This window comes from Fonsecaea pedrosoi (assembly GCF_000835455.1).
Source record: "Fonsecaea pedrosoi CBS 271.37 unplaced genomic scaffold supercont1.3, whole genome shotgun sequence".
NCBI lineage: Eukaryota > Fungi > Ascomycota > Eurotiomycetes > Chaetothyriales > Herpotrichiellaceae > Fonsecaea > Fonsecaea pedrosoi.
The window spans coordinates 1,815,760-1,838,709 of record NW_013550613.1 but is presented as its reverse complement, the minus strand read 5'-3'; the positions used below and the strand labels follow the sequence as shown (position 1 = coordinate 1,838,709).

General features: G+C 52.5%; 10 protein-coding genes and 1 non-coding gene across 11 annotated transcripts; 6 read left to right on the top strand and 5 right to left on the bottom strand.

The window, feature by feature from the left end:
• Positions 1-1,783: 1,783 nt before the first annotated feature.
• Z517_04555 (uncharacterized protein) lies at positions 1,784-2,439 on the bottom strand (the record flags this gene model as incomplete). Its single annotated transcript, XM_013429883.1, has 2 exons — positions 1,784-2,187; positions 2,274-2,439. The coding sequence occupies 2 exons, from the start codon at positions 2,437-2,439 to the stop codon at positions 1,784-1,786; spliced, it is 570 nt and encodes a 189-aa protein (XP_013285337.1).
• Positions 2,440-3,327: 888 nt separating this feature from the next.
• Positions 3,328-5,051, top strand: Z517_04554 (uncharacterized protein; the record flags this gene model as incomplete). Its single annotated transcript, XM_013429882.1, has 6 exons — positions 3,328-3,611; positions 3,668-3,696; positions 3,747-4,341; positions 4,402-4,630; positions 4,715-4,803; positions 4,883-5,051. The coding sequence occupies 6 exons, from the start codon at positions 3,328-3,330 to the stop codon at positions 5,049-5,051; spliced, it is 1,395 nt and encodes a 464-aa protein (XP_013285336.1).
• A 440-nt stretch (positions 5,052-5,491) lies between these two features.
• On the top strand, positions 5,492-6,352 carry Z517_04553 (uncharacterized protein; the record flags this gene model as incomplete). Its single annotated transcript, XM_013429881.1, has 1 exon — positions 5,492-6,352. One exon carries the CDS (start codon positions 5,492-5,494, stop codon positions 6,350-6,352), a length of 861 nt encoding a protein of 286 aa, XP_013285335.1.
• Positions 6,353-7,255: 903 nt separating this feature from the next.
• On the top strand, positions 7,256-8,257 carry Z517_04552 (rRNA 2'-O-methyltransferase fibrillarin; the record flags this gene model as incomplete). The annotated part of the gene is made up of 3 exons (XM_013429880.1): positions 7,256-7,294; positions 7,335-8,001; positions 8,199-8,257. 3 exons carry the CDS (start codon positions 7,256-7,258, stop codon positions 8,255-8,257), a joined length of 765 nt encoding a protein of 254 aa, XP_013285334.1.
• A 1,731-nt stretch (positions 8,258-9,988) lies between these two features.
• On the bottom strand, positions 9,989-11,247 carry Z517_04551 (uncharacterized protein; the record flags this gene model as incomplete). Its single annotated transcript, XM_013429879.1, has 2 exons — positions 9,989-10,005; positions 10,080-11,247. The coding sequence occupies 2 exons, from the start codon at positions 11,245-11,247 to the stop codon at positions 9,989-9,991; spliced, it is 1,185 nt and encodes a 394-aa protein (XP_013285333.1).
• A 644-nt stretch (positions 11,248-11,891) lies between these two features.
• Z517_04550 (uncharacterized protein) lies at positions 11,892-12,306 on the bottom strand (the record flags this gene model as incomplete). The annotated part of the gene is made up of 2 exons (XM_013429878.1): positions 11,892-11,923; positions 11,997-12,306. The coding sequence occupies 2 exons, from the start codon at positions 12,304-12,306 to the stop codon at positions 11,892-11,894; spliced, it is 342 nt and encodes a 113-aa protein (XP_013285332.1).
• Positions 12,307-12,890: 584 nt separating this feature from the next.
• Z517_04549 lies at positions 12,891-12,978 on the bottom strand. The gene has a single exon. It is a non-coding gene; the product is annotated as a tRNA-Pro (tRNA).
• An 800-nt stretch (positions 12,979-13,778) lies between these two features.
• Positions 13,779-14,939, top strand: Z517_04548 (uncharacterized protein; the record flags this gene model as incomplete). Its single annotated transcript, XM_013429877.1, has 1 exon — positions 13,779-14,939. The coding sequence occupies one exon, from the start codon at positions 13,779-13,781 to the stop codon at positions 14,937-14,939; it is 1,161 nt and encodes a 386-aa protein (XP_013285331.1).
• Positions 14,940-15,334: 395 nt separating this feature from the next.
• On the bottom strand, positions 15,335-17,713 carry Z517_04547 (uncharacterized protein; the record flags this gene model as incomplete). The annotated part of the gene is made up of 4 exons (XM_013429876.1): positions 15,335-15,597; positions 15,664-15,907; positions 15,969-16,089; positions 16,134-17,713. 4 exons carry the CDS (start codon positions 17,711-17,713, stop codon positions 15,335-15,337), a joined length of 2,208 nt encoding a protein of 735 aa, XP_013285330.1.
• Positions 17,714-19,390: 1,677 nt separating this feature from the next.
• Positions 19,391-20,824, top strand: Z517_04546 (uncharacterized protein; the record flags this gene model as incomplete). The annotated part of the gene is made up of 4 exons (XM_013429875.1): positions 19,391-19,541; positions 19,635-19,907; positions 20,047-20,502; positions 20,586-20,824. 4 exons carry the CDS (start codon positions 19,391-19,393, stop codon positions 20,822-20,824), a joined length of 1,119 nt encoding a protein of 372 aa, XP_013285329.1.
• Positions 20,825-21,919: 1,095 nt separating this feature from the next.
• Z517_04545 (uncharacterized protein) lies at positions 21,920-22,811 on the top strand (the record flags this gene model as incomplete). The annotated part of the gene is made up of 4 exons (XM_013429874.1): positions 21,920-21,922; positions 21,990-22,173; positions 22,368-22,620; positions 22,709-22,811. 4 exons carry the CDS (start codon positions 21,920-21,922, stop codon positions 22,809-22,811), a joined length of 543 nt encoding a protein of 180 aa, XP_013285328.1.
• Between the last annotated feature and the right edge of the window lie 139 nt (positions 22,812-22,950).

Sequence of the window (22,950 nt, the reverse complement as noted above, 5' to 3'; positions counted from 1 at the left end):
CTGCGCACCCCATTCAATCGTGGGACTGGTTCACCTTCTGCTTTGTTCCTATCATCCCACTGGGCGGGAAGCATAAAGATGTTTGTTCCATGACTTCATGCGACCTTGTTGCACCACCTACTAACTGTGCCTCTAGTTAGCCTGCTCTATCTGCAGATTTCGACAAGATATGAGGTACGATCACCATAACGAACATGCTATGTCGAACCAGCGCAGAAATCTAACTTGCGATCCAGAAATCGACCCGACGTTGGCTCGATGCAAGGTCAGGGACCTATAGCGCCTCCACAGGGACCTCCGCAGGGATGGGGTGGCCCTCCGCCAGGACAAGGATCGAATTATAAGTGAGACAACGTGGTACATCGAAGAAGAGAAAAACACAGGCTGAGTTGTGGAGTCGATACGCATGATACCCGAAAACCACCTCCGTTTATCACTACTTGAACCTTTCGCAATGTCATCTTCCCTACGGCGCAGTTAGGGTTGCTGGGATCGAAGCGCCAGGGCGTTGTGACGGTCGCGCCCCAACAAACGAGGCAGAGGCCATCGAGTCACACCGAGTCTGATACATTGCGCATTGTCTTGGTTGGATGCGCACCTCCGAACTACCTACAAGACATGTGTTGTGTAGAGAATGCGGACTGCAGTCCCATGCAGAATCGTAGTCTACTGCCGCGTCCCTCTCGGTTACTGCGAAGCGAATCTTGACCATGGATCATATCTACAGCATTGCTACCTGCGGCCTACCCTCGGCACTCGAAGAAGTAGCCTGCGGTCCAAACACCCAAGCACTCCTGTTTATCGTCCACGCAAGCACAATCCCGACATGACTTCTGGATTAGTGGAGAGTTGTCTGGTTGGAAATGATAGGAATTTGCTGAAAATGACTGATCACGTCACTGGATCTGCTCGTGCTCTGCGCATTGACCCGTTGATTGATCGGGGTGGACCAAGTGTGCAAGTTGACACAACCGGATGCATCTGCTTACGTTGGTTGCAATTGGAGGCGCGTGCAAAAATCGATCTTGAGGGATTCCAGATAGCTTGTAGGCAAACTCATGCTATTTCATTATGTGAACATAATACGTCTTTTGGCATGATCCAGCATAGTAAACAACCAAACGTTCGACCATGAGCAGCCGCAGTCACGTGTCCGCGCGGCCCAAGGCGGTGAGACGCGGCAGAATAATTGTGAGTCTTGAATTAGTTTTCATCAACACAAAAAGCACCAGCTGGTTTCTTCCTCTTCTTCTACGCGCCGCTCCCCATCCGCTGCGTTCTCTGCTACACGCAACGACTTGCTCCTGTTTCCCAACAGTCGAGCAATTGTTTCCTTCCTTGCAGATGAGAAATTCGGAGTAATCTTCAGACTTTTACACCTCTGACCTTGAACCACTCTGTGGCTTCGAGGCACATGGTCCTGCCCGCGAGGGCCCGGCACGATTTTTACCGTGCTCGCAATTGGCATCAGAAATGTACAGGGCCTCAAGGTCGGCATCCGCGTGGTGTTTGTGTCTTGAGGGATTCCCTTTGGAAGAGCCGTTGCGAAGATTGTCTGAAGGTCACCTGTGTGACCTTCCTTACTTGAGTGCAATCGCAGCGGAAACCTATCTACTTCCTCTTTGGAGTGATAGGGTTTCAATTCGATTCCGATTACTCTGGGGAGCGGCGCCGTCTCTTTTTCTTTTCATGTAAGTTGTTGGTTCCTGGTTCTCGAAGATATAGGATACTACTGACGTTTGGACAAATCCCACGCCATCACCTCCTTGCAGGCTTGGGATTATCAGTGCCCATTCACACCGTTCACCCCATTGACGCCATTCACGCCATTTGTCTGCGGTTCGGCCGAAAATTGCCTAAACGTATCCAAGTCCACGTGTCTCAGAGCACTATCCTCAGTTGCCTCCAACACCACTTTCGGGACGCCATTCCTACTAATCCTCCCGTCTCTGTATGCTTGAAACGCCTCTAGCCATCTCGCCGTGCAGAGACACCACTTGCAACCTCCGGACAGACCTGCTACCCGCAAATCATTCCCTTGCGAAGCACTGAAGTCCAGGAACTCTTCCGTCACCACACCAGCCACGGCGTGGTTACCAAAGTCTGCAGCCCCTGTTCTACAATATCCATCTCGATAGAAACCAGTGACCGGACGATTCGAGAAGAAGGCCAAGGGTTGCCTGAAAACTGCGCTGGATTAGTAGGGTTGATGTTGGTACAACGAGCCGAGATTACACAGTAAGAGCACGGCTCAATTCAATGTCACAACTCACCATTCAAGTGAGAAGCCATATTTTCCTCCCTGACTGCGGGCGGCGGCGGCGGCGGATGCGACTTTCCTGAAGCTCCAAACAGGGGAATTTGGAGAACTCGCGCTCTTAGGCTGGGCCAGAGGCTGAAGTTGCGGACTAAGCGCGTTGTTGGATGGTTCGACCGCATTAATTCATTTACCGCTTTTCGACGAATCGTCTTCCACTATTGCTAGACAAGGTGTCAATACCCGACCCTCAGCATAACAAAGCAACTTGTGTGTATGAAACGTGAAGTCTGGTGGAAGATCAAGAAATGGTGACGTCAAAATTGCTCGAAGTGCAAGCAAGCATTTGCCAAGGCAGTCGAACGAGCGGAGGCAGCCTCGAAATCTCCAAATTGGGGTTCTCGAGATTGGTCCCTCTCGACATGCATCATACTCATTAAAGTGTGGCCCCAATTCCCCTTTCAACGCAATCCCAAACTTCGCTTTCAAGCAAGCGTCGGTGACTCGGGAACAGCTATCGGCAATTCCTTTCACCCATATCGAGTTATATATGGTCAAGTGCATCTGGCTGGATTCATGTACTGGATTCGGAGCTTTGCCGTGCCAGCCTTGAGGTTTCTCGTTTAGGGTGGAGATCGAGACACCGCCATTGGTCTTCTCACAATAGCAGTGGGCGATCACCTTACCCCTTCCCCATGTCCTTCAACCCGAGAAATTTCCTGCTGATGCGGAGAGTTCTTTCGTGACCGACTTACGTGGAGGTGAGGAAATGCCCCATATCCTCGTGCTGGTGCTCGACGCCAATCGACGAATACGTAGACATGCTCATGGCTTTCTCCTGTGATGTTCATACTTATAATACGCAGGCTGCTGCTCAAAAGTTCCAGCGCTTGCCAGCCTCGAATCAATTGATAGACTAGTTGAGATCAGAGAGATTCCACTGTCCTGGGCCTTTAGTTGTTTTATCAAGCCTAGCATCAATTTTACAACATATCATTTTGCCCTGTTTGTTTGCTTGTTCATCATCAAGAACAGCGACAGACAATCCAAATCCCCTACAAGTCCCAAATATGCCCGAGTTGAATGTTGGAATCTGTGGCGCCGGCATCGGCGGACTGGCGGCGGCTATTGCCATCAGTAAAGCTGGTGCAAAGGTGACGGTCCTGGAAGCTGCTCCTGAACTCGGCGAGATTGGTGCTGGTATCCAAATGACGCCCAATGTGGCCCGACTGCTCATGAAATGGGGCGTGGACAAAGTGATTGGCGATGATCTCGTCGAGTTCGAGGAGCTGAACATGAGAAGAAAAGATGGCACCTTGATTGGGTACACGAAAACCATCCCTAACGTCCGCAAGTATGCTTGTCGATCTCACCCGAACCACAAGCATGTTACACACTAACATCTCTGAGCTATTTGGGTGGTGTGCCCTGGTGGTTAGGTGAGCGGCGTCCTCCTGAAATTTGGTGGTTCAGCCTGACACGGAGATAGTTCATCGAATGCATCTCCACGCCGGTTTAGCAGAAGTGGCATGTCGCGAGGGTGCAAACCTCGTGATCGATGCTCGGGTGGAGGAAATCGACTGGACCTCGTCTCCGTCCAACAAAGTCACAGTCACCACGGCTAAGGGTCAATCATGGACATTCGACCTACTCATTGGCGCAGATGGAGTACGTTCCACGGTCCGCAAAGCCATCATGCCTCATGTCAAACCCGCGCCTCCAACGGGCAACTGCGCATATCGAGCCATCGTCCCCTATGATGAGATCCGACGAGACCCTGTCGCCAAAGAACTCATCGAGAAACTCACCATGGAAGTCTGGATGGCCGACAAGTCGTACATCATTTCGTATCCCATTTCCAATGGCAAACAGTTCAATATGGTTCTGAGTCACCACGTGGACCATCTAGTTGACGATGTCCAGGACATCGACATGGAGAAGGACTTTCGACAGACGTACAAGGACTACGATCCGAGAATCAAGAGGATTGTCGACATGGTTACTTCTGCCAGGAGGTGGCCGTTGCTGGTCACTGGACCGTTGGAGAGCTGGTCAAGCAAGAAAAAGAACATTGTGTTGATGGGGTATGGATACTGATAAACTTCTCCTGGTATCCGTTGTACTAATTCTGGTGTTCATTTCAGTGATGCGGCACACTCCATGACCAACCACATGGCGCAAGGAGCAGCGACTTCAATGGAAGACGGCGCCTTCATAGCTCGAACATTGGCAAAAGTCGTGGAGGATAAAATTACTATTGCCCAAGCCATCGAGATCTACGAGAAGACGCGGATGCCAAAGGCGTACTACAAGCAACAGGTGTCATTTATCAACGGCGCCATCTGGCAGGTTCCAGATGGCCCCATTCAAGAGGTAACCAGCTCTTTTGCCCCCTTCGAGTGGCTCACCAGCGAAAGAGGTGTCTGGATCAGATAGCTGAACCGAGGAAATATGCAGGCACGCGACAGAGCCATGGCTCCCGAGGTGAAGGGCGAGCAATTCATGCGCTCGCCGAATCTGTATGGAGACCCAGTGACAACCTTGAGGTTCGTTCGCCCCCATCTAACCCAACCGACTTGCGCGTGCAGCTTACCTAAAGTATGGCCATGGCTGACATGAGGTCAGTGTGTACGGGTACGACGCCGAAGAGGACGCGGATATCGCCATCAGGGCATATCTCCAGAAATGCGAGCCATACGATGTAAACACCGGAGTAACCGACCGTGAGCTGGAGCGCTTCGTGGGATGGTGGTGGCCAAAGGACAAGATCCCGCTCACGGCTTCAAAACTGTGAACGACATGGCGACTCCAGGGGTGAGGTATATCTATCGGCATAAGGCAGGTGAGGATTGAATATAGACAAGGTATGGTGTGGAATGGGAAGTTTGGAACAAAGAGGTATCATTGCTTTGTGTCTTGGGTGTCCATGTGGACTATGGAGCGGCTGAGAATGTTGTAACAAAGAAGGGAATGAACTATCCAAGAAGGACAGAGGAAAATGTCTTCACCTGAATTTCACCTTTGTCTCAGACACATGATCGACCTGCGGCGCATGTGCAAGGGCTGTCTGCTGTCGTTTATCAGCCTGACTTTTTGTACCGCTCCTCACCTCTCTCTTTTGCGATTGTTCCCGCGGGCACGCTGTTCTCATTCATAGGGCACCCATTCATTCACGGTTAACGTCACCTGTAATCCGATAACGATAACGATAGCGATAGCGAGCACGCCCTCTCCATGGTCATGATTCCCAACACCGAGCATGGCGATGGTGGCGGTGATGGCGGTGGTGCCGTCCACCAGTGGAGCTTGGAGGACTCGTCCCCTTCGAGTGAAGTTCAGCACTCATACCCCCTCCTTCACAGTGACGACTACGTTGCCCTTTTCACCAACACAGCATCACATGAATTCAAGACAGCGGTGGATGAGTTTTTGGCGCCGCTTGACGACGACGAAGAATACAACGGCAGAGTAGACATCAACCGTGGAATTGATGAATTCAAACCTCCCACAGTCGACAAAGAGGTCCAAAATGAGGAACCTAGCGACGCAGACCTACTACCATTTGTTGCGATTGAGCAATACATCCCCGGCGTTAACGACCTGATGAGCGGTGCGGTCTCACTCTTAGACAAAACAAGTACCGACATGACCCAAGACGACAACATCATGTGCATGCACGGCCTGGAGCGCCGGCTCATGCCCTTCAAGGTCCTCCCACAGAGAGAGCTCTTCGGCCTGGGCCTACCGTTCGCCGACGAGTCGTCGCTACAGGAGCTGCCAAGCGGGTTTCTGACCACGGTCCGCGGCCTCGAGCGTGCGGTGGGGGAATTCTACGCCAGCGACCCGGACGTCTTCGCCGACGACATCGAATCCGACGTGGCGCTCCTGGGCATGATCGCCAAGAGAGGCGGGCTCGCACGCACCAAGTTCCAGCAGGTCGTGTATCCAGAGGAGATCGTGCCGTTGGACAACTCGGGCTTTGTGCTGGAGGAAAACTTCGAGTCTAGTGGAGGAGAGCAGGACGACCAGGACAAGGAATACTGGGCAGAATTGCAAGAGCAAGGGCGGATTTGGGACGAGCTCTACATTCCTTGAGAAAGTTGTGATTCGCTCTCACGAGTGATTGGAAATTGGTTCTCTTGGTCTACCTTGTACAGGGAGAGAAGGGAAGGTCCGTACCAGTTGAGTGTCGTTGGGCATCATGATCTGAGTTCTCGTACCGGAAGACTGGCGGGACGATTGGATATTCATTCGGAGTTGAGGATGGCTGAATGCTCAGGATCAAAGGAAACGGAACGAACAAGCAACGGCGGCGACGATGATGATGATGAGGACGCAACCAGTAGAGAGAATCCCATGATTCCACCAATAGGATATAGCCTTGGCAGACAATCCGCAGCCTAACCGCTTCGGGGCAACTGCTCCAAAATTTCTATGGGCGAAAAAAGAATTGGCTGCTGTTGCATCTCTCCGAAAAATCGCAGTTTTGCCCAAACTCAAGCAGCAGACTGCGCTTTGTACAAATTAGTTTTTCTTCTATTGCTATTCAACTCTTAGCGCTTAAAAAAGACTCGAGCAGCGTCGACCCTGCGCTACGATACCATACCCCGGAAAAGCAACTTGGACTTCTAAAAAAAAAAGCACTAGAGATATGGCGTTTGGCGGCGCGCCGCGAGGTGGTCGTGGTGGTGGACGAGGTGGTCCTCCTAGAGGAGGCGCAAGAGGCGGACGAGGAGCTGGGAGAGGTGAGAGAGACCTTAAACCGTCTGCTGCTTGATCTGCAGGCTTCCAGTTTTGAAGACGACTGCGTGAATCGGTGGACTGACAAACATCTCTTTCAAATGAACAGGTGGTGGTGGTTTCGGTGGACGAGGCGGCAGGGGCGGTGGCCGAGGCGGTCCAGCCAGAGGTGGAAGAGGTGGTGGGAGAGGAGGCGCAAAGCCCGGCATCAAGGGCGGAGCGAAAGTCATCATTGTATGTCCTCTCTACCGATCCGACATGATTGTTCTCCAGCCCGATCGAATAAGAGATGGAAACGTGAGAGATTAGCTGACAAGAGCCTTCATTTGCGCAACAGGAGCCCCACCGACATCCTGGCGTCTTCGTCGCACGCGGCGGCAAAGAAGACCTGCTCGTAACGAAGAACCTCACCCCCGGCGAAAGCGTCTATGGCGAAAAGCGCATCAGCGTTGACTCACCCAGCGCGAACCCCGCGGACCCAGATGCTCCGGTTACCAAAACAGAATACAGAGTCTGGAACCCGTTCCGCTCGAAGTTGGCTGCCGGTATCTTGGGAGGATTGGACGACATTTACATTAGGCCGGGTGCTTCAGTGCTGTACCTGGGTGCTGCGTCAGGCACTTCGGTTTCGCACGTCGCAGATATTGTCGGACCTACTGGCCGTGTATACGCAGTCGAATTCTCCCACAGATCTGGAAGAGATCTCATCACGATGGCAACACACCGCACCAATGTGATTCCCATCATCGAAGATGCCCGCCACCCTCTCCGCTATCGCATGCTCGTGGGTATGGTGGACGTCATTTTCGCGGACGTGGCGCAGCCTGATCAAGCACGTATCGTCGGCCTCAACGCCCATTTGTTCTTGAAGGTCGGTGGAGGCGTGGTGGTCAGTATCAAGGCAAACTGCATCGACTCCACGGCCAAACCGGAGGTTGTGTTTGCAAACGAGGTCAAGAAGATGCGGGAGGAGCGGATCAAGCCCAAGGAACAGCTGACACTTGGTACGTATTGCATCTCCATTCGCTCTCCTGATATATCCCCCCCATTCACCGCCAAATGCTGTTTCAATGTCCTGCATTTCTCGATATTCCGGACTTAAAGTGTTTGAAAACGCCTCAGTTCTATCGATTATCGGTCATCTTTGACGTGAATCAACTACACATATATATACTGACAAATTCCGTGTTTGATTTTCCAGAACCTTTCGAGCGAGACCACTGTATCGTGGCCGGCATCTACCAACACACTGCACAGTAAATCCCATCTCGTATGCCGCGAGGATGGAGCCAAGGGAGCGGAGCAAGCAAGCAATGGATTTAATGTAACAAACGATGCCCTAATGTCCAAGGAACCAAGAAAAAGAAAACCCCGCGCATGATAAACAAGTTGTTGTGCTTTTTTATCTTTGTGGTGTGTAGAAAACTGTCCCATTGACCTCGATTTTACAAATGGGCGTCGATGGTCGTGGAGACTGAGAGAGGTGCTCTTGCTCTTGCTCCAGCTTCACCATCACGGGACGGACAAGACCTTTGGCTGGCACGGCACGAGGAGCATCAAGATCAGAACCAACCCGAGCGCGAGCACAAGCAAACAGAGCGGTGCCAGACTGATTTCAAAGAGCGAATCTGCGCCGCACTGACACCGTTGCTGCACAGCGCATGTACGCACACCTTACCCCCCCCCAAAAAGCCCGAACAAAAGAAGAAAACGGAACGAGGGCGTTTGTTTGTTTGGATCGAGAACCTCAGGTACCTGACTTGGTCAACTCTGGTCTGGACAGGATCAGACGGTGTAAAGGAGTATGGCATGGCGTGCGTGGTATGACATGGGAGGAGGGATCAGGACAAGGATGGATAGGTACCTGCCAGTAGTAAATAGGTAGGTTAGCTGCGCTCGTTTATGGCAATTCAATGCGATCGATCAATAAAATTCAAAAAGTAGGGTCCCAGTCAATCAGTCAGTCAACCAGTCAAGTCAGTCGGTCAACAAGTTAACAAGTCAGAGAGCGTGCGCGGCGTAGAAGATCAGAACAGAACAGAAGAAAACAAGACCATTTCTTCGCTCTCATTATTATTACTTTTCTGGGTCATGACGAGGCGTGCGAGGGAGGCTGGCAGGTTGGCTGGGAGATAGCATCATCGTCATGTTTCGGGACTTTTGAATACCACATACTCTCTCTGTATGGCCTCTCTCTCTCCCATCCTGTCTATCTCCATCGTCTTGGAGGTTCTCACGCCTTGCCTGTACCCTGGCCATAGCCGCTGTAGCGAGCTACCCGCCTTTCCTATCTCGATTGAACCGCGACTGGACGGAGAGAGGCATTGACTTCATATACCACCTAGGCAAGTAGATAGTCCTCCAGCTCAAACCGCTCTCATTTTCCCCATCAACCATGCTGTTCTGTCCCCAGCTGATGGCCGATTGCCTGATACTTTTTTTTGTCCCTGGTTTCTTGCATCTCACATTGAGAGCCTTTGCCCGTCATTGCTAATTGCATAAAGGGCTACTATACATGCATGCCATAGCAAGTGCAGATGGTAGGCACTCATGGATGGTCCACTTCTCACAATATCTGCCCCCAGCCCGCATGATCCAAACTCCTCTTTCTCTGCGTCCAGGGTGCTGGCCCATATAGGACTTAGTCGCCCAGCTAGCGCCCTCTTCATGCAGAATGAGGAGATTGTTCCTCGACCAATAGCGTGTTGAATCGACAAGACCGTGCACAGTGCTTTTCGGCCTTCAGCTCAAACCACAGGGCTAAGTATATGCAGCGCTAGCAAGAGAAAGAGTGATATGTAGGCGCTTTGCAAGAACTCTCTCGGTTGTGATGAATGCAGTTCCGCAAGAAACGACGCAGGCGCTCTGCCTGGGATTTCTCCCCAAGTATCTTCGTTGGGAGGCAATTGGTTCTGACGTTCGAGCGAGATGAAAGACATGATACTTGCCAACATAACACTCTAACCTCTGCAACCAGGCACGATCCGAGGCTCATACCCTGACGAAAGCTACAGCAAGCATGGTTAGCAAACTTTCAACTTCTTATATCGAACAGGGTTGGGTGGGGGAAGCCATGACTTACTAGCATCTATCTGCGAGACTTGCGGCAAAGCCAACCTCACTTTATTCCTATACACCGCGGGCCCCTGCAATTGCAAGGGATTCATCTCAAAGTATACCGTCTCCAGATGCTCCTTGTCCCGCAGCTCCTGCTCGACCTCCCGGAAATCGCTTAGTTGGTTTGAACTCGCCCAGAACTCTTCTAGTTCTGTGAGGTGAGAGATGTTTTCGAGGTGGGAGATTTGGTTATTGGAGATGTCCAAGACACGGAGCTTTTTGTTGTTCGATAGGGCGTCTGCGGGGATGGAAGAAATGGCGTTGTGCGAGACGTAGAGTTCCTCCAGATTCGTCAGATCAGAGAGACCGCCTAATGATGTGAGGCGGTTGGATTTCAAGTCCAGCAGACGGAGATTCCGCAGAGGCGAGAGATTTCTGATTTCGGTAATCTTGTTCTTGCCCAGCCAGAGTTCCCGTAACTGGGTCAAGCTATCGAGGTTTTCAATCTCACGCAGGCGATTCGCACCCAGCTCGATCATGTTCAGGTTCGAGAGACCGTCCAGATTCTCAATCTTGGAAATGCGGTTCTGCACAAAGTACAACTCGGTAAGCGCGTGGAGGTGGTTGACGTGTTTGATGTGCTTGATCTTATTGAAAGACAGGTCCAGCGACTTGAGACACTTCAGGTCTTCGAGCCCTTTGAGGTGCGAAATGAGATTGTCATAGAGATCCAACTCTTCAAGTACCTCCCCCAAGGCCTCGGGGAGAAGGATAGAGGTAATGGCATTCTGCCGCAGGCACAGTCTTTTCAGTTTTGTGAAGCGCTCGAGTTTTAGAGCAGGTAGGGAAGAGATGCGGCAGTGCACCAGGTCGAGGTCCTCGGAATCGAGCGGCCATTCGTCCAACAGATCCTCGTCGGCTTCAATTTGTTCGACAGGAGGGGCATCGGGGTCTGAGTAGTCTGGGTCGGACAGGATTTCGGGGTTGGTCAAGACGGCGTTGCGAGCCGGCATGCGCAATTTACCATCCCAGCCATTGCTGCTGACGAGAGGCCCCGAAGCATGAGACTGGTGTGTAGTCGACTCGGGAGGTGGAAGTTCGATGTGGGCGTGTTTGTCTTCGTCGTTGCCCTCCACTTCAGGTTGCGGGTTATTTGGAGGGGCAGATTGCTGATCCTGGGCTCGTTCCGCCATGACAATATGCAAATGCTATATGGGACCGTAGGAAGGGGAACGCAAGAGAAGTCGATGCTGCGCTGCAGAACTTGAAGCGACTGAGAATATAGCCAGTGAAACAGGCAGAGAATCAAAGGTGCCTGGCAAAATATGTCTGTGGTCCGGCCTGAAGTGAAGATTGGCCACGCGCTTCAAAATTGGAGATCGTCATACCATTTTGTACACAATGTTACGGACTGAGTGAACCGTGCATTACAGATTGCTAAATACCGGTCTTGAACCAGTTTTTCAGAACAGGTTCATCAAATTCAGATATGCGACTTGCGGTACGAGTGATTCCACTCTACGATCGAAAATAGCAGGCGAATCAGTTCCGCCGAGAATACTGCTTGCGGGCGTTCAGACGGAAAGGGGACATAGATGCGGACCAACATGTTGCAGGCAAAGCAGAAAAGTCATTGTGCTGCTTCTTCCCAGGCTCATGTCTGCCCGAGGAGGGAAAACATATGGCTCTTCTATCACATACAAAGCAAGTCCTGGTGCTGAACGAATCTCTCCCCCTTCTCCATGCTCGAATGGGATGTTATACAAAGAAGTACCAGTGACCCATTGCTTTTGTCTCTCCGTCTGAACACCGTCCATGAGCCGCTGTTCTAATACATTTATGAGAATCGCTTTGTGACTTTGGCAATGACTGTAGGTAGATACAATTAGCATTGAGTTTCCTCGCAGGGAAGTATGAGTCCAGAGGTTTTGAAGCGACTTACGGTGCAACGCCACGACACTGAAAATAAAGCCCAAGCTCAAGAACATGACCACCATGGGATCAACCTTCAACCCGGGGCTCTCGTCGGTATATAATCTCAGCATTGTCCCTGAGGAACCACCCGCGCCTGCGGCACGTGTCGAGGTTGGTCTGGCATTCTTGACTGATTCCTTGTGATCGGCAGCTGCACGACGACGGATCGCAGATCGAGGGCCGCCTGGAGGGGATCCGGCGCGCGCGATAGAAGAGGATCCGCTGGCTTTCTGTGCGGATGTGGTGGACTCGGGACCAGACTCAGGGCCGGAGGTCATGGGAGATGCTGGTCTTGCTGAAGCCTGAAACTTTCGTCAGTCATTCGCGTTGCGATATACAGACTGTACAGAGCAGATCGCTGCACGAGGTTTGACCTCAGTCCATGAAGAAGGGCAAGCAGATCTTCATACCATAGTTGTGCGGCGTATGATACCTCCAGGGGGTTAGGGAGGGAAATGTGAGGAGCCGGTGCGTTCCTACCCACCACAGGTGCAGGAAGAAGAGATATTCAAGGATAAAGGAGGTCGAAGTGAGAGAAGGATCCAATTGAAGTTGCGGAACTCGTGGAAAAGGAAACTGGGTGGTGTAGAAGGTGGCTGCGACTTGGTAATGAATTGGTTGTGGACACTTTTGCGAAATCGACGCCGTAGAAATTCCGGGGAAATTCAAATGACACAAGCAGCGCAGCTGGTCTCCATCCACTGGTTCTTGGCATTCCAAGAAGAGGTAAAACTGCTCCGACCTCACGTGCGACTGGGCCGTGCCACTTTTAAAAGAGCACCCGCCCTCCATCTTATCTCTCTCTCCCTCTCAAAAAAAAAATAAAAAAAGAAAAGAAAAGAAAAAAGCACCAAAAACAATCGGCGCAATCCAGGGTTCGAACCTGGGGCCTCTCGCATTTTACTTAGAGTAGTCCCTAAGCGAGAATCATACCACTAGACCAATTGCGCTGTTAATCACCGTAAACAAGTGCGATGGTAAACCGACCGCATTTGTTGAGGGAAATATTGAATGTATAATCTATATATCTGGTATTGATGAAGCAATAAATTGTGACATGGCAGATACGCTAACTGCCTAGTAGTGTCGGACATTGCCCTTGCATGCGAGATTACGAGAACGCGTCTCGGCGTTCAGCTGTAGGTTTACAGGTACACAGCCTCTGTTAAGGGCTAACTGTCCCTCAAACCCATGTATGTACGAGCATCTCAGCGTTTATTAGGAGCGCATATTTAATAGTACTTCGTACTTGCACCATAGATACCGTGGATAGATATCTATATGAACAGTGAATTAGCAGGGCTCAACAATTGCCGTCAATTACTCTCTTCATTCTCTTCGAACTCAGATTTACAATGTACCAGCATACCACTGCCAAACAATGCTCAACTCATCTTTCTCTATTCACCTACCCTGCTAGTAGATGCGATGCACACTCCAAGGGTGCTAGAAATACATGTGAGGCACGATATCCGGTCAACTGACATGCTCGCTACTCTCCTACACTCCTTCCAACAGTGTCTCGTCGGCGAGGTTTAGGGCCAGGGGTTGAATCCCATTCCCCACCCTCAGCTTACTAGTTGCTAACCAGAGAATTGAACAGCTGACAGTGAATATCACAGGCCGATGCAGTCTTATGCCTTTTATATATTATGTTTGTTTGTTTCCCGTGTGGCCTCCCAAGCAAGTCACGCTCAAACACTCCCGTGTCTGGCAGTTTGTGCCTCTCTCCTCTTGAGCTTCGATCGCCATGTTTCCTACAAGCTTCCTCCAGGCTGTCCTCCACGGCTTGATCTTCTCTCCCACACGAACCTCTGATTTACAAACAGACAAGATGCTGGCGGCACCTTCTCTTCAACTGGCTGCCTCTCTTGGCGCAATCTTGAACTCCGCAGCGGCGACTGCGACACCCACACCCACACCCTCGTCCCGTGGCTTATTGGTGGACGCAGCGCCCAGAACGCCTCAACCGTACGTGCTGCCGAATCTGCAGGGCCACGCCGTGGATTTCGGGGGCTTAATTATCCGAACTCTGGTCCCAAACACCACATCGTCGGGTGCATTTTCACTTGTTGGCGTCAACTCAGGCCCAGCCCCTCTCAACCTCATCCATTATCACAAAGAGATTGAAGCTTTTTACACCCTCAAGGGGAGTGTACAGGTCTTTCATAATACTGACACCGGTCGTGAGCTGCGTGCCAATGACTTCGTGTTCCTGGCCCCAGGTAACAACCATACATATCGTCCCAATGATCTCGACTTCCAACTCACGCTGGGAATGGCTCCCGGGGGAATTGACCAGTTCTTCGCCGCCGCCGGTAATCCTTATAACTCACGCGCCCCGTTTGACCCCCAAGATGCCTCGCAGCTCAACGTGACCAAAGTTCTGGGGCTGATGCCTCAGTACAACATTGTCCCCGAACCTCTGAATACCATCAACCTCGATTGGACAAATGGAACTACAGCAGATGGCTTGGACACCTGGCATAACGCCGAACAATCTTTGCCAGAGGATCCCACGCAAGCCTACTTCATCTCCAGCAACCGCGGGCCCAAATACCTTCATCGGAGTTCAGGCCAGGTTATCGCTCAACTCGCATCTGGCAAGCAGACCAGTAACAAGCTCAGCGTCGCCAGTATAGCCATCAAGCCCCACAAAAAGCAGTCTCGGCTCCAGTTCGCGGTTGACCAGGCGTTCCAAGTCACAGAAGGTCAACTCCACCTTCAAATTGGTGGTGAGGAAGCACAATTGATCTTTGGTGACCTTGCTTTCATCCCAAAGGGCACGCCTTTCAGCTACTGGTCGACCGTGGGGTTCACCAAAATGGTCACCTGGGCAGCGGGCTCAGGGCTCGCCGACAGTCTGATTTCGGAAGCTGAGGCGTGGGCGCATGGAGTTTGGCCCGCGTAAGGCAGAAGGGTTCTGGTCAGCCCCGTAACGACGACAGAGGCGCATTGGCGGGGCAGGATTGGATTGTTCTAATTGTATGCAGCATTTGAGATGGCATTTGAGATGACGAATCTTCTCTGTAAGAATGAACAGAAAGGGAACGGTTGTCACGTGGCGATATAGGCCAAGTTTGGACTAGCCTAATATATCAACACCACCCGTCCTTTTTTGTTCTACTTAAAAGAAGTCATAGACTCTTCCTCATTCTTATTCAACCACTACGGCAGAGGGTAGCTCGTGCGAACAGGTCTTAGGGGACTATTGAGCGGCAGTACTAAACGTTCTCTCGTCGACATGTCGCCCGACATGTTGATAAGAGCACTTTTACTGCCCTGAACGATCCGCCGTCATATCGATTATGGTTCGTTTGAGTATCCGTCAAGGAAGCCGACCTTGAGGCTGTAAAGATCATTCTTGAGCAGCGACTCTCGCCCGGCCTCGAGCAAGCGGCCAAGGTCTTGTCGACAGTCAATGTACAGGCCGCGAAGATCCTTGGCTTTACCCGAGGAGATGTATGTGCATGTCTGAGTGCAGAGTTCCGGTTTGTCCTTGAAGAGGGCTTGAAAGCGCCGGTCGAGATCTGTCAAGTCGGGGATACTTGGCCACAAAATCCGGGTCGCTGTTAGCTGGATAAGTCGTCAGTCAAAGATACGTCCTTCCATGTGCAGGGTTCGGAAGCTCCTACATCCACCCATGGTGGTTTTGACCCCACCAGGATGCAGAGCGTTTGTGTGGGCAACCTCGCCCAGGCCGTCGATTTCCAGCTCCGCTTGTAAGCTAGCGATGGCGCGAACGAGACCAGTCTTGTTGGCAGCATACCCTATCCCAAAGGGAAGGTCCACTGTCGCTGCTCGAGATGCGGTGGACATAATGACACCGCTCTTGCGGGCACGCATGCCTGGAAGGACTTGCCACGCACAGATCAACGGCTGAAAGTTCAAGAGTCGGCGCTGCAAGATGTTCGTAGACACAAAGGGTCGGGGGTCGTACAGCTTTGAGATTTAACCCCACCAATCCCCAGAAGTCTTCAAACTTTTGCATCGATATAGGCTGGGGTTGGCTCTTGCCAGCGTTATTAATGAGAATGCTAACGATGTCCACATTGAGTGCTCTGATTCCATTTAAGAACATACAAATATCTATCGTCCAAAGTACTTGAGCTCGAGATACCTCGCAGGGGTATAGACAACGGCGGTGACAACAAAGGCAAACTCATTGGCTACGTCGCCGCCGAAATCACCAATCAATTTGCCCAGAGGGCCCGTGTACCAGGTCTCAACCATGCCCATGCACCAGGCGACGACGCCGAGGCCGAATGCAGCGAACGCGGCGATGCCGTGGGGCAGTCTGGCTGGGTCGTTCCAGGCGTCGAGGTCGTAGTTTGCAAAGTTGCGGCGGCGGAAGAAGACGTGCTCGGAGAAGAGGATGACAAAGTACGAGGTGCACCAGTAACCGAGAAGAGAGAGGAAGTTGACCAGGTACGTATTGAGTTTCTCGCGGCCGCCGAGGGCGAGGCCCAGGATGGCGGCGAAGCACAGAAACGTCCAGATGAAGCGCGGGATCCGGGCAAAGGGCCGGGCAAACTGTTGGCACGAGATAGCCGCCGAGTAGATGGAGATGACGTTGGTGTTAATCCCCGACAGCACGAGGAGCACGAGCAGGAACTTGGCGAAGCCGCGCGGGTGCAGCATGTCCTGTATCAAAAAGCCAAGTCCCTGGTTCTCGTACGCGTCCTGCCAGGTGGGTTTGTTGTTGAGCGCCGACGCCACCACGGAGCCCGCGACCATGCCGATCGATGTCGGGATGCTGATACCAAACATGGTCATCAGGAAGACCTTGACTCGCGACACGGTCGCCGGGTAGTGCACATAGTAGTCGGACGCCATGGTGCACCACGAAGCCGAGGAGCCATAGACGATGGCGACCAGTGAGAGGGCGGTGCCCGACAGGGTGGCACCGTGCAGGGACGACGGGGTCGTGTTGTCGGCGTATTTGCCCGTCTCACCGAAGATGATCATGAAGATGACGAAGAAGATGAGCCAGGCGTAGCGCTCATACACTAAAATGGCATTGAGGCCGACAAAGGAGATGGCGAGCGCCACAATGGCCAAAATGACGATTCCCACTGCAAGGGAGACGTGCCCGTCGGCCACGGCGTTGAGGGCCAATCCACCCGTGATGCACGACACGGCAGCCCAGCCGATCTGTTGAACGGTATTGAGGGCCGCGATGATCTTGTTCGGGTACCATCCGAAGCTGTACCGCGAGACGGAGATCTGTCTCAGGCCCGTTGCGGCGCCGAATGTCGCGCAGTAGCCAGTCACAGCCCCCCCCAGAATGGACGATAAGATGTAGATGGGGATGGATTGTTTGAGACTCAAGCCAAACTCCCAACCCAAGAACCCGGTGGCGAAGCAGGAAGTGTTCATGGTGCCACTAGCCCAGAGAAGAGCCATGGTGAGCTGCTCATGCCAGGGCACGGGCTTCTTGTCTTCGGGCCGTTTACGATCGATGGCCTCGCTTTCGACTCCCAGTTTCTCGTCCATGCGAGCTTCCAGCCGGCGCAGCTTGGACAGGATACCATTGTCTTGGTGGACCGGGGTATTGTTGTATAGCTGGGGCGAATCCTCCGAGGACGGGCCTGAAAGGGTCTCGAAGCCCTTCTCGCCGTCAAAGGCTTTGGTGGTCATCATCGCCGTTGTAGGCGGGAAGCCTTTCTCCTCGTCGATGGTCATTTTGGACTGGACCCGTGTGGTGTCTTGGGAATGGCGACGAAAGAAGACGAGGGAGACAACCACGGCGGCCGAGGTGTCGCGTGAGATTGCGCGGGGTGAGAGAGAGTCCGATAGCTGTGGCGCCCTGCAGTCGTATTTATCTTGTCATGCCGCTGCTCGTGCCACCAATGCCACGTTGGTGGGCTCTTGAAGTGGGGTGTCTGTGGCCGCATCCGCCTGCCCAATCCTGCTAATGCCTTGGTATAGCAGTTCCAGAACCCCTTCGATTCGACGGTTGGAAAACTCTGAAGATAGCACCGGCTTCTGTCATTGGAGGGGAGAGGATATCATGGGTGATCCTTCCGGGTTGACAGCCCTGAATGGGCAAGGTAACATTCGGCAATGGGCTCGTGGACATGGGGGTCGTGGGTTTGGGGCGTGAGATGGAGTGGCCATTGTTGGATGGTTCCGGGCCAGAGGCTAGAGTGGCTGGATCGGCGGGTCATGGTGGGATGATAAGCATTTTGCTTGTGTGGAAGCCCCGAAAGCTTGGTATGAGATCTGCTTCCTGGTGGGATTGATCTCTCTAGTCTGGTACTGACTTGTCGGGATTAAGTCGACCGCCATTTGACTTGAGATCTGTCTAAACATCCACGTCGCAGGACCTTCCGCAGTTGGTGACATCAGTGGCAACAGTCATTGGTTACATCACCCTACAACTAAAATCTCGAGGCAGACAAGAGAACAACTTCCTCACTCCGACCTCCGAATGAGAATGACCAGCTACAGCCAAACCCTACGAGCAAGCAGGAGACGATGAAACTTGATTCACAGGGCTGGCATCTGCAAACATTGATCAATTGAAGAATCTGTCCCTGGAGTGGTGCGGGGCATCGATACCTTCAGATACACCAAACTCCTTCCTAGCCGAGGCACAATTCCCGGGGGCGGGGCAAGTCCTGGGATCTGAAAGTCCACATCGGCCTCATACAAGGGTCCCCAAAGGTTGTGTCTTGCCATGTCGTATCGGCTACGACGCAGTTACTCGCGGTAAGCAATTCACCGCAATGGGCGTCTATGCTCCCCCATCAGCCTTAGATACAACCGCCTAGGGAAGTATGCCTCTGCCTCACGAAAACAGGTCTAGAACTCCTTCAGTTCCAAGCACGCTTCGTGACCCCAGGATATCCCCACAGAAACTTGGGCGCTCCAAGCAGTGGGGAAGACCAGTGTGATAGTCAAGTGCGAGGATTAGAGGGAACTATTGGCCAAGGCGAGCGGAAATGAAGTTCTGTACATGTATGAGAGCAAGGCTTCAGTGCTGGGTCTGGGTGTGTGACAACCTCCTATAAATCTATCCACGACATCAACTCCTCTCCTACCTTACAAACCATCCTCGAGTTGGTAGCATGCCATATTCCATTCTCATCCCAACACTCTACGTTGTAGATTACAACTCCCCACTGAAAAAGTGTCATCTCCACCCATCACTTGAAATGCCCGCACTCGGAGAACCAATTCCAGCAGCAGCACTCGACATGCGTATTTCTCTTTATACCTCAGTTTCCTCCAAGAGCGGCCTTAGCCATCATACCCGAGAGAGACATCAAATGAAACTATCGTGACTCGTGAACCATATCTACAAGCCAAATCCAAGGGATATTCATTATCGCCGTCGTCAATTGTTAAACATCTACCATGTCGTATTTATTGGGGCCCGACGCCAACGACGCAGCCGGCAAGGACGAGATTACCTTTGACATACCGAAAGAGTGCAAGGCGGGAGTCGTGGTGAATGAAGGTCCCAATTTCCACATCGAGGTACAGATGGTGCCCGTTCCAGAACCAGGTGAGACGGGCATTTGATATCCCCCCTCATCGCGAGATGGTATTCTTGTTGCTGGTATCCGCCATGGCTCTAACATGAATCCTCATCGTCTAGGTCCCGACGAAGTCCTGATAAAACTCAACGTGACTGGCATCTGCTTCTCAGATCTCCATTTCGCCATGGGCGACCTGGGCCCGCCCATGTCCGCGTTCGGCGTGCGATCTCCGGGCCACGAGGGCGCCGGCGTCGTCGTCAAGGTAGGCTCGAACGTCAAGAATTGGAAGGTCGGCGATCGGGCGGGCATGAAGCCACGCTGGTCCGTCTGTGGAGACTGCGACCTCTGTCTGGACGACAAGGAGGCGTACTGCCGCAAATCGCAGCTCTGTGGTCTTCATAAAACAGGGCAAGTTTTTAGTGCCCCTTGTTCTTGCTAGGCAACTTGCGTCGCAGTCTCAATGCTGATTTCTCACTATATAGGACATATCAACAGTATTTTCTGCTCTCGAAGCCCGCTGTAGCCTTTGAGACCTGCTGATCAACTTCCACAGCTATGTCACGTCCCCGGCGCACTACACGCAGAGAATTCCCGACGGCGTGGACGACTATGCAGCAGCCCCCATAATGTGCTCTGCGGGAACCATGTATCGCGCGCTGCGTCTTGCGACTCTGAAGCCGAACAACTGGGCCGTGTTCCTTGGCGGAGGTGGCGGCGTGGGCATTCAAGGCGTGCAGCTGGCCGCGGCGATGGGGCTTCGACCGATCGTGGTGGACACGGGAGACGAGAAAGAGAAGCTCGCCATCTCTCGGGGTGCAAAAGCCTTTATCGACTTCAAGCGCGTTGACGATCCGGTCGCGGAGGCAGTCAAGATCGCAGACGGGATCGGAGCACATGGAGTGTTCGTCACGGCGGGCAATTCCTATCCATCCGCCATCTCGTACACGGGCACACGCGTCGGTGCTGTGGTATCGTGTATAGGACTCCGTAAGTCATCTCTCTTCCTCCCCATTTTGAAGCTCTCCCTTCTCCTCTCACAGCAGAAAAGACTGAACAGGGGACATGAACAGCACACAACAAAGAGCTTACCATCGGAGCACCACCTACCAAATTCATCACTCAGGGACTGACCGTGCGCGGTTCAATGGTGGGGAGTAGAGCCGACATCGCCACGACACTTCAATACGCCGCAGCTGGAAAGATCTCTGGTGACCACACAATCTATCCGATTGACAGACTCCCAGAGGCGGTGGAGAGGATCAGAAGAGGTGAAGCGGCTGGAAGAGGCGTGGTGGATTTTAACCTCTAGTCAAAATGCCCACAGCGGCAGTATTGATATACGAGGCATGCGATAATGGGTTGAAGCTTCTCAGTCGGGGTCCATGTCCGAAATGCTTTCTGTACACCAAAAAATACACGGCGAATGTTCTCCGACCAGTTGACCGTACCATAGTACCGAGGATGCTTTACCAGCTCACAACCACCGGTTACCGGTGATGAAGGAGCAGAAACCAAACTTGACAATGGACATGTTCACCTTCATTGAAAATGATTTGAATTTTGCTGCTCTTCTTCTTCCAACACCATCACCGACGCTGCCAAAGCGCTCGCTCGATCTCGATCAACAATCCCGGCAAGGGTTACACCGTGCTGCCGCCCTTGAAGTTAATGTTGCACAAAACGTATCCCCCGTGCCTCGCGAGAACTGACCTAGAGACACATGTCAAAAAGCGGGCAAGAAAAAAGGACTTCAAAATGTATCCGAAATGTCAACCAGCCCTCCTACATGCCTAATCATTGATTTGTATTAGCACGATTCTGTTTGGGGGGATCCAGTATTCACCCCGGCCAGGACACGACACCCATCTAGCCTCTACGAGTAGAGCTATCCGATCCCAGCCCCGTGTGGTCAGCAAATATGCGGTCTTGAGTGACGAGCTCGGTAGGTAAGTAGGCAAATCATTGCTCCGTACAGGACCCAATCACTTTGGTAGGGAAGAAAAAAAGGGTCATACTGTTTAGTTAGCTGAACAAAGCCGGAGGTAGCACTGCATCGATGGACAAGTCAGCGTCCGCCGTCAAGTGGTATCAGCTCCCTTCTCGTATTCATGCATGTGGTTAGCCAGCCAGTCAGCCAGCCACCCCCGCAGCGCACCGCAGCGCAGCACAGCATGTGAACAAGGAGCTGTGAACAGGGGCGGGTGCGGGTGCGAGGATGCTGACCGGCAGACGTTTATTCCCAGACAGACAGTCTGAGGTGTCAGGCGCAGGACGAGGACAAACTTATAAGATAAACCGAGATTATTGTCGCGTGCTCGATTTCCCCTGGGATTCAAAGAAACCACACTTTGTCCCCATATCTTAGCAATCGCCTCTTGACAGTTCCAATCGTCTCGGAACGAAAATGGTAGGGTACCTTACCTTCAACCAGATAAATTCCACGCACCGTCTAACAGAGAAACTCACTAACTCAGCCTCACGACTCCCCAACCCTCTACCTGATCCGCCACGGCGAGAAGCCCCCAAAAGAGGATGACGGGGACGACAGCCCGGGACTCTCTGCGCAGGGGATCGACCGCGCCGAGGGTCTCGTCCAGGTGTTTGGGCGGAGCAGCAAGTATGACATCGGGTACGTGATCGCGCAGAGGCCCAAGTCAGGTATGTCCATATCCGTGCATCAGCCCTCGGCGCGTTGGTAGTCGAGGGCGCCTCGCACTCCTCTCCCCTAGGTGTGAAGGAAGGGGGGGGGAATTTCGAGGACCTTCTGTTCGGTCTCTCCAAGGCTCAGGCCAAGGCCAAGGGCAAAGTGCAGGGTGCACAGCAAAAAATGATAACGCATCCGGCACGACCAGACAACAGACAAACCCGCCCTTTCCTGACCGTGCAACCGCTCGTCAAATCTCTCCAGGAATACAACGTGGCGTTTAACTCCCTGATCGACCGGGACCACGTCGACAAGGTCGCCGAGGCCGTGCACGACTACACCAAAGGCAAGGGCAAGTACGTCGGCGAGGGCAACGTCCTGATCTGCTGGGAACACGACGCGCTGGAGAAGATCGCAAAGGCGCTCGGCGTCGAGGACGTGCCCGAGTATCCCGGGAACAGGTACCTCATTCACCATTCACTCACTTAGTCACTCAGCGATCGTTCTGTGAAAAAAAGGACTTTGGCTGACGGAGATGAACCAACACAGATTCGATCTCATCTGGACAATCAAGCCCCCTTACAACAAGATTGATAGCATCACGTCGGAAAATGTCCCGGGCCTGGATGATCACTCGGCAACCCCGGCATGAGCAGGCAGAGCAGGCACCAGCTCAACGGTTTGGGCAAGGGACATATGAAAGTGTGGACTGATCTAGTCAGTAAACGCGTATGCAGAGAGACAGCCCCTGTTTGATTGGGTCCAAGACTGCGCGAATATAATTGAGTTTA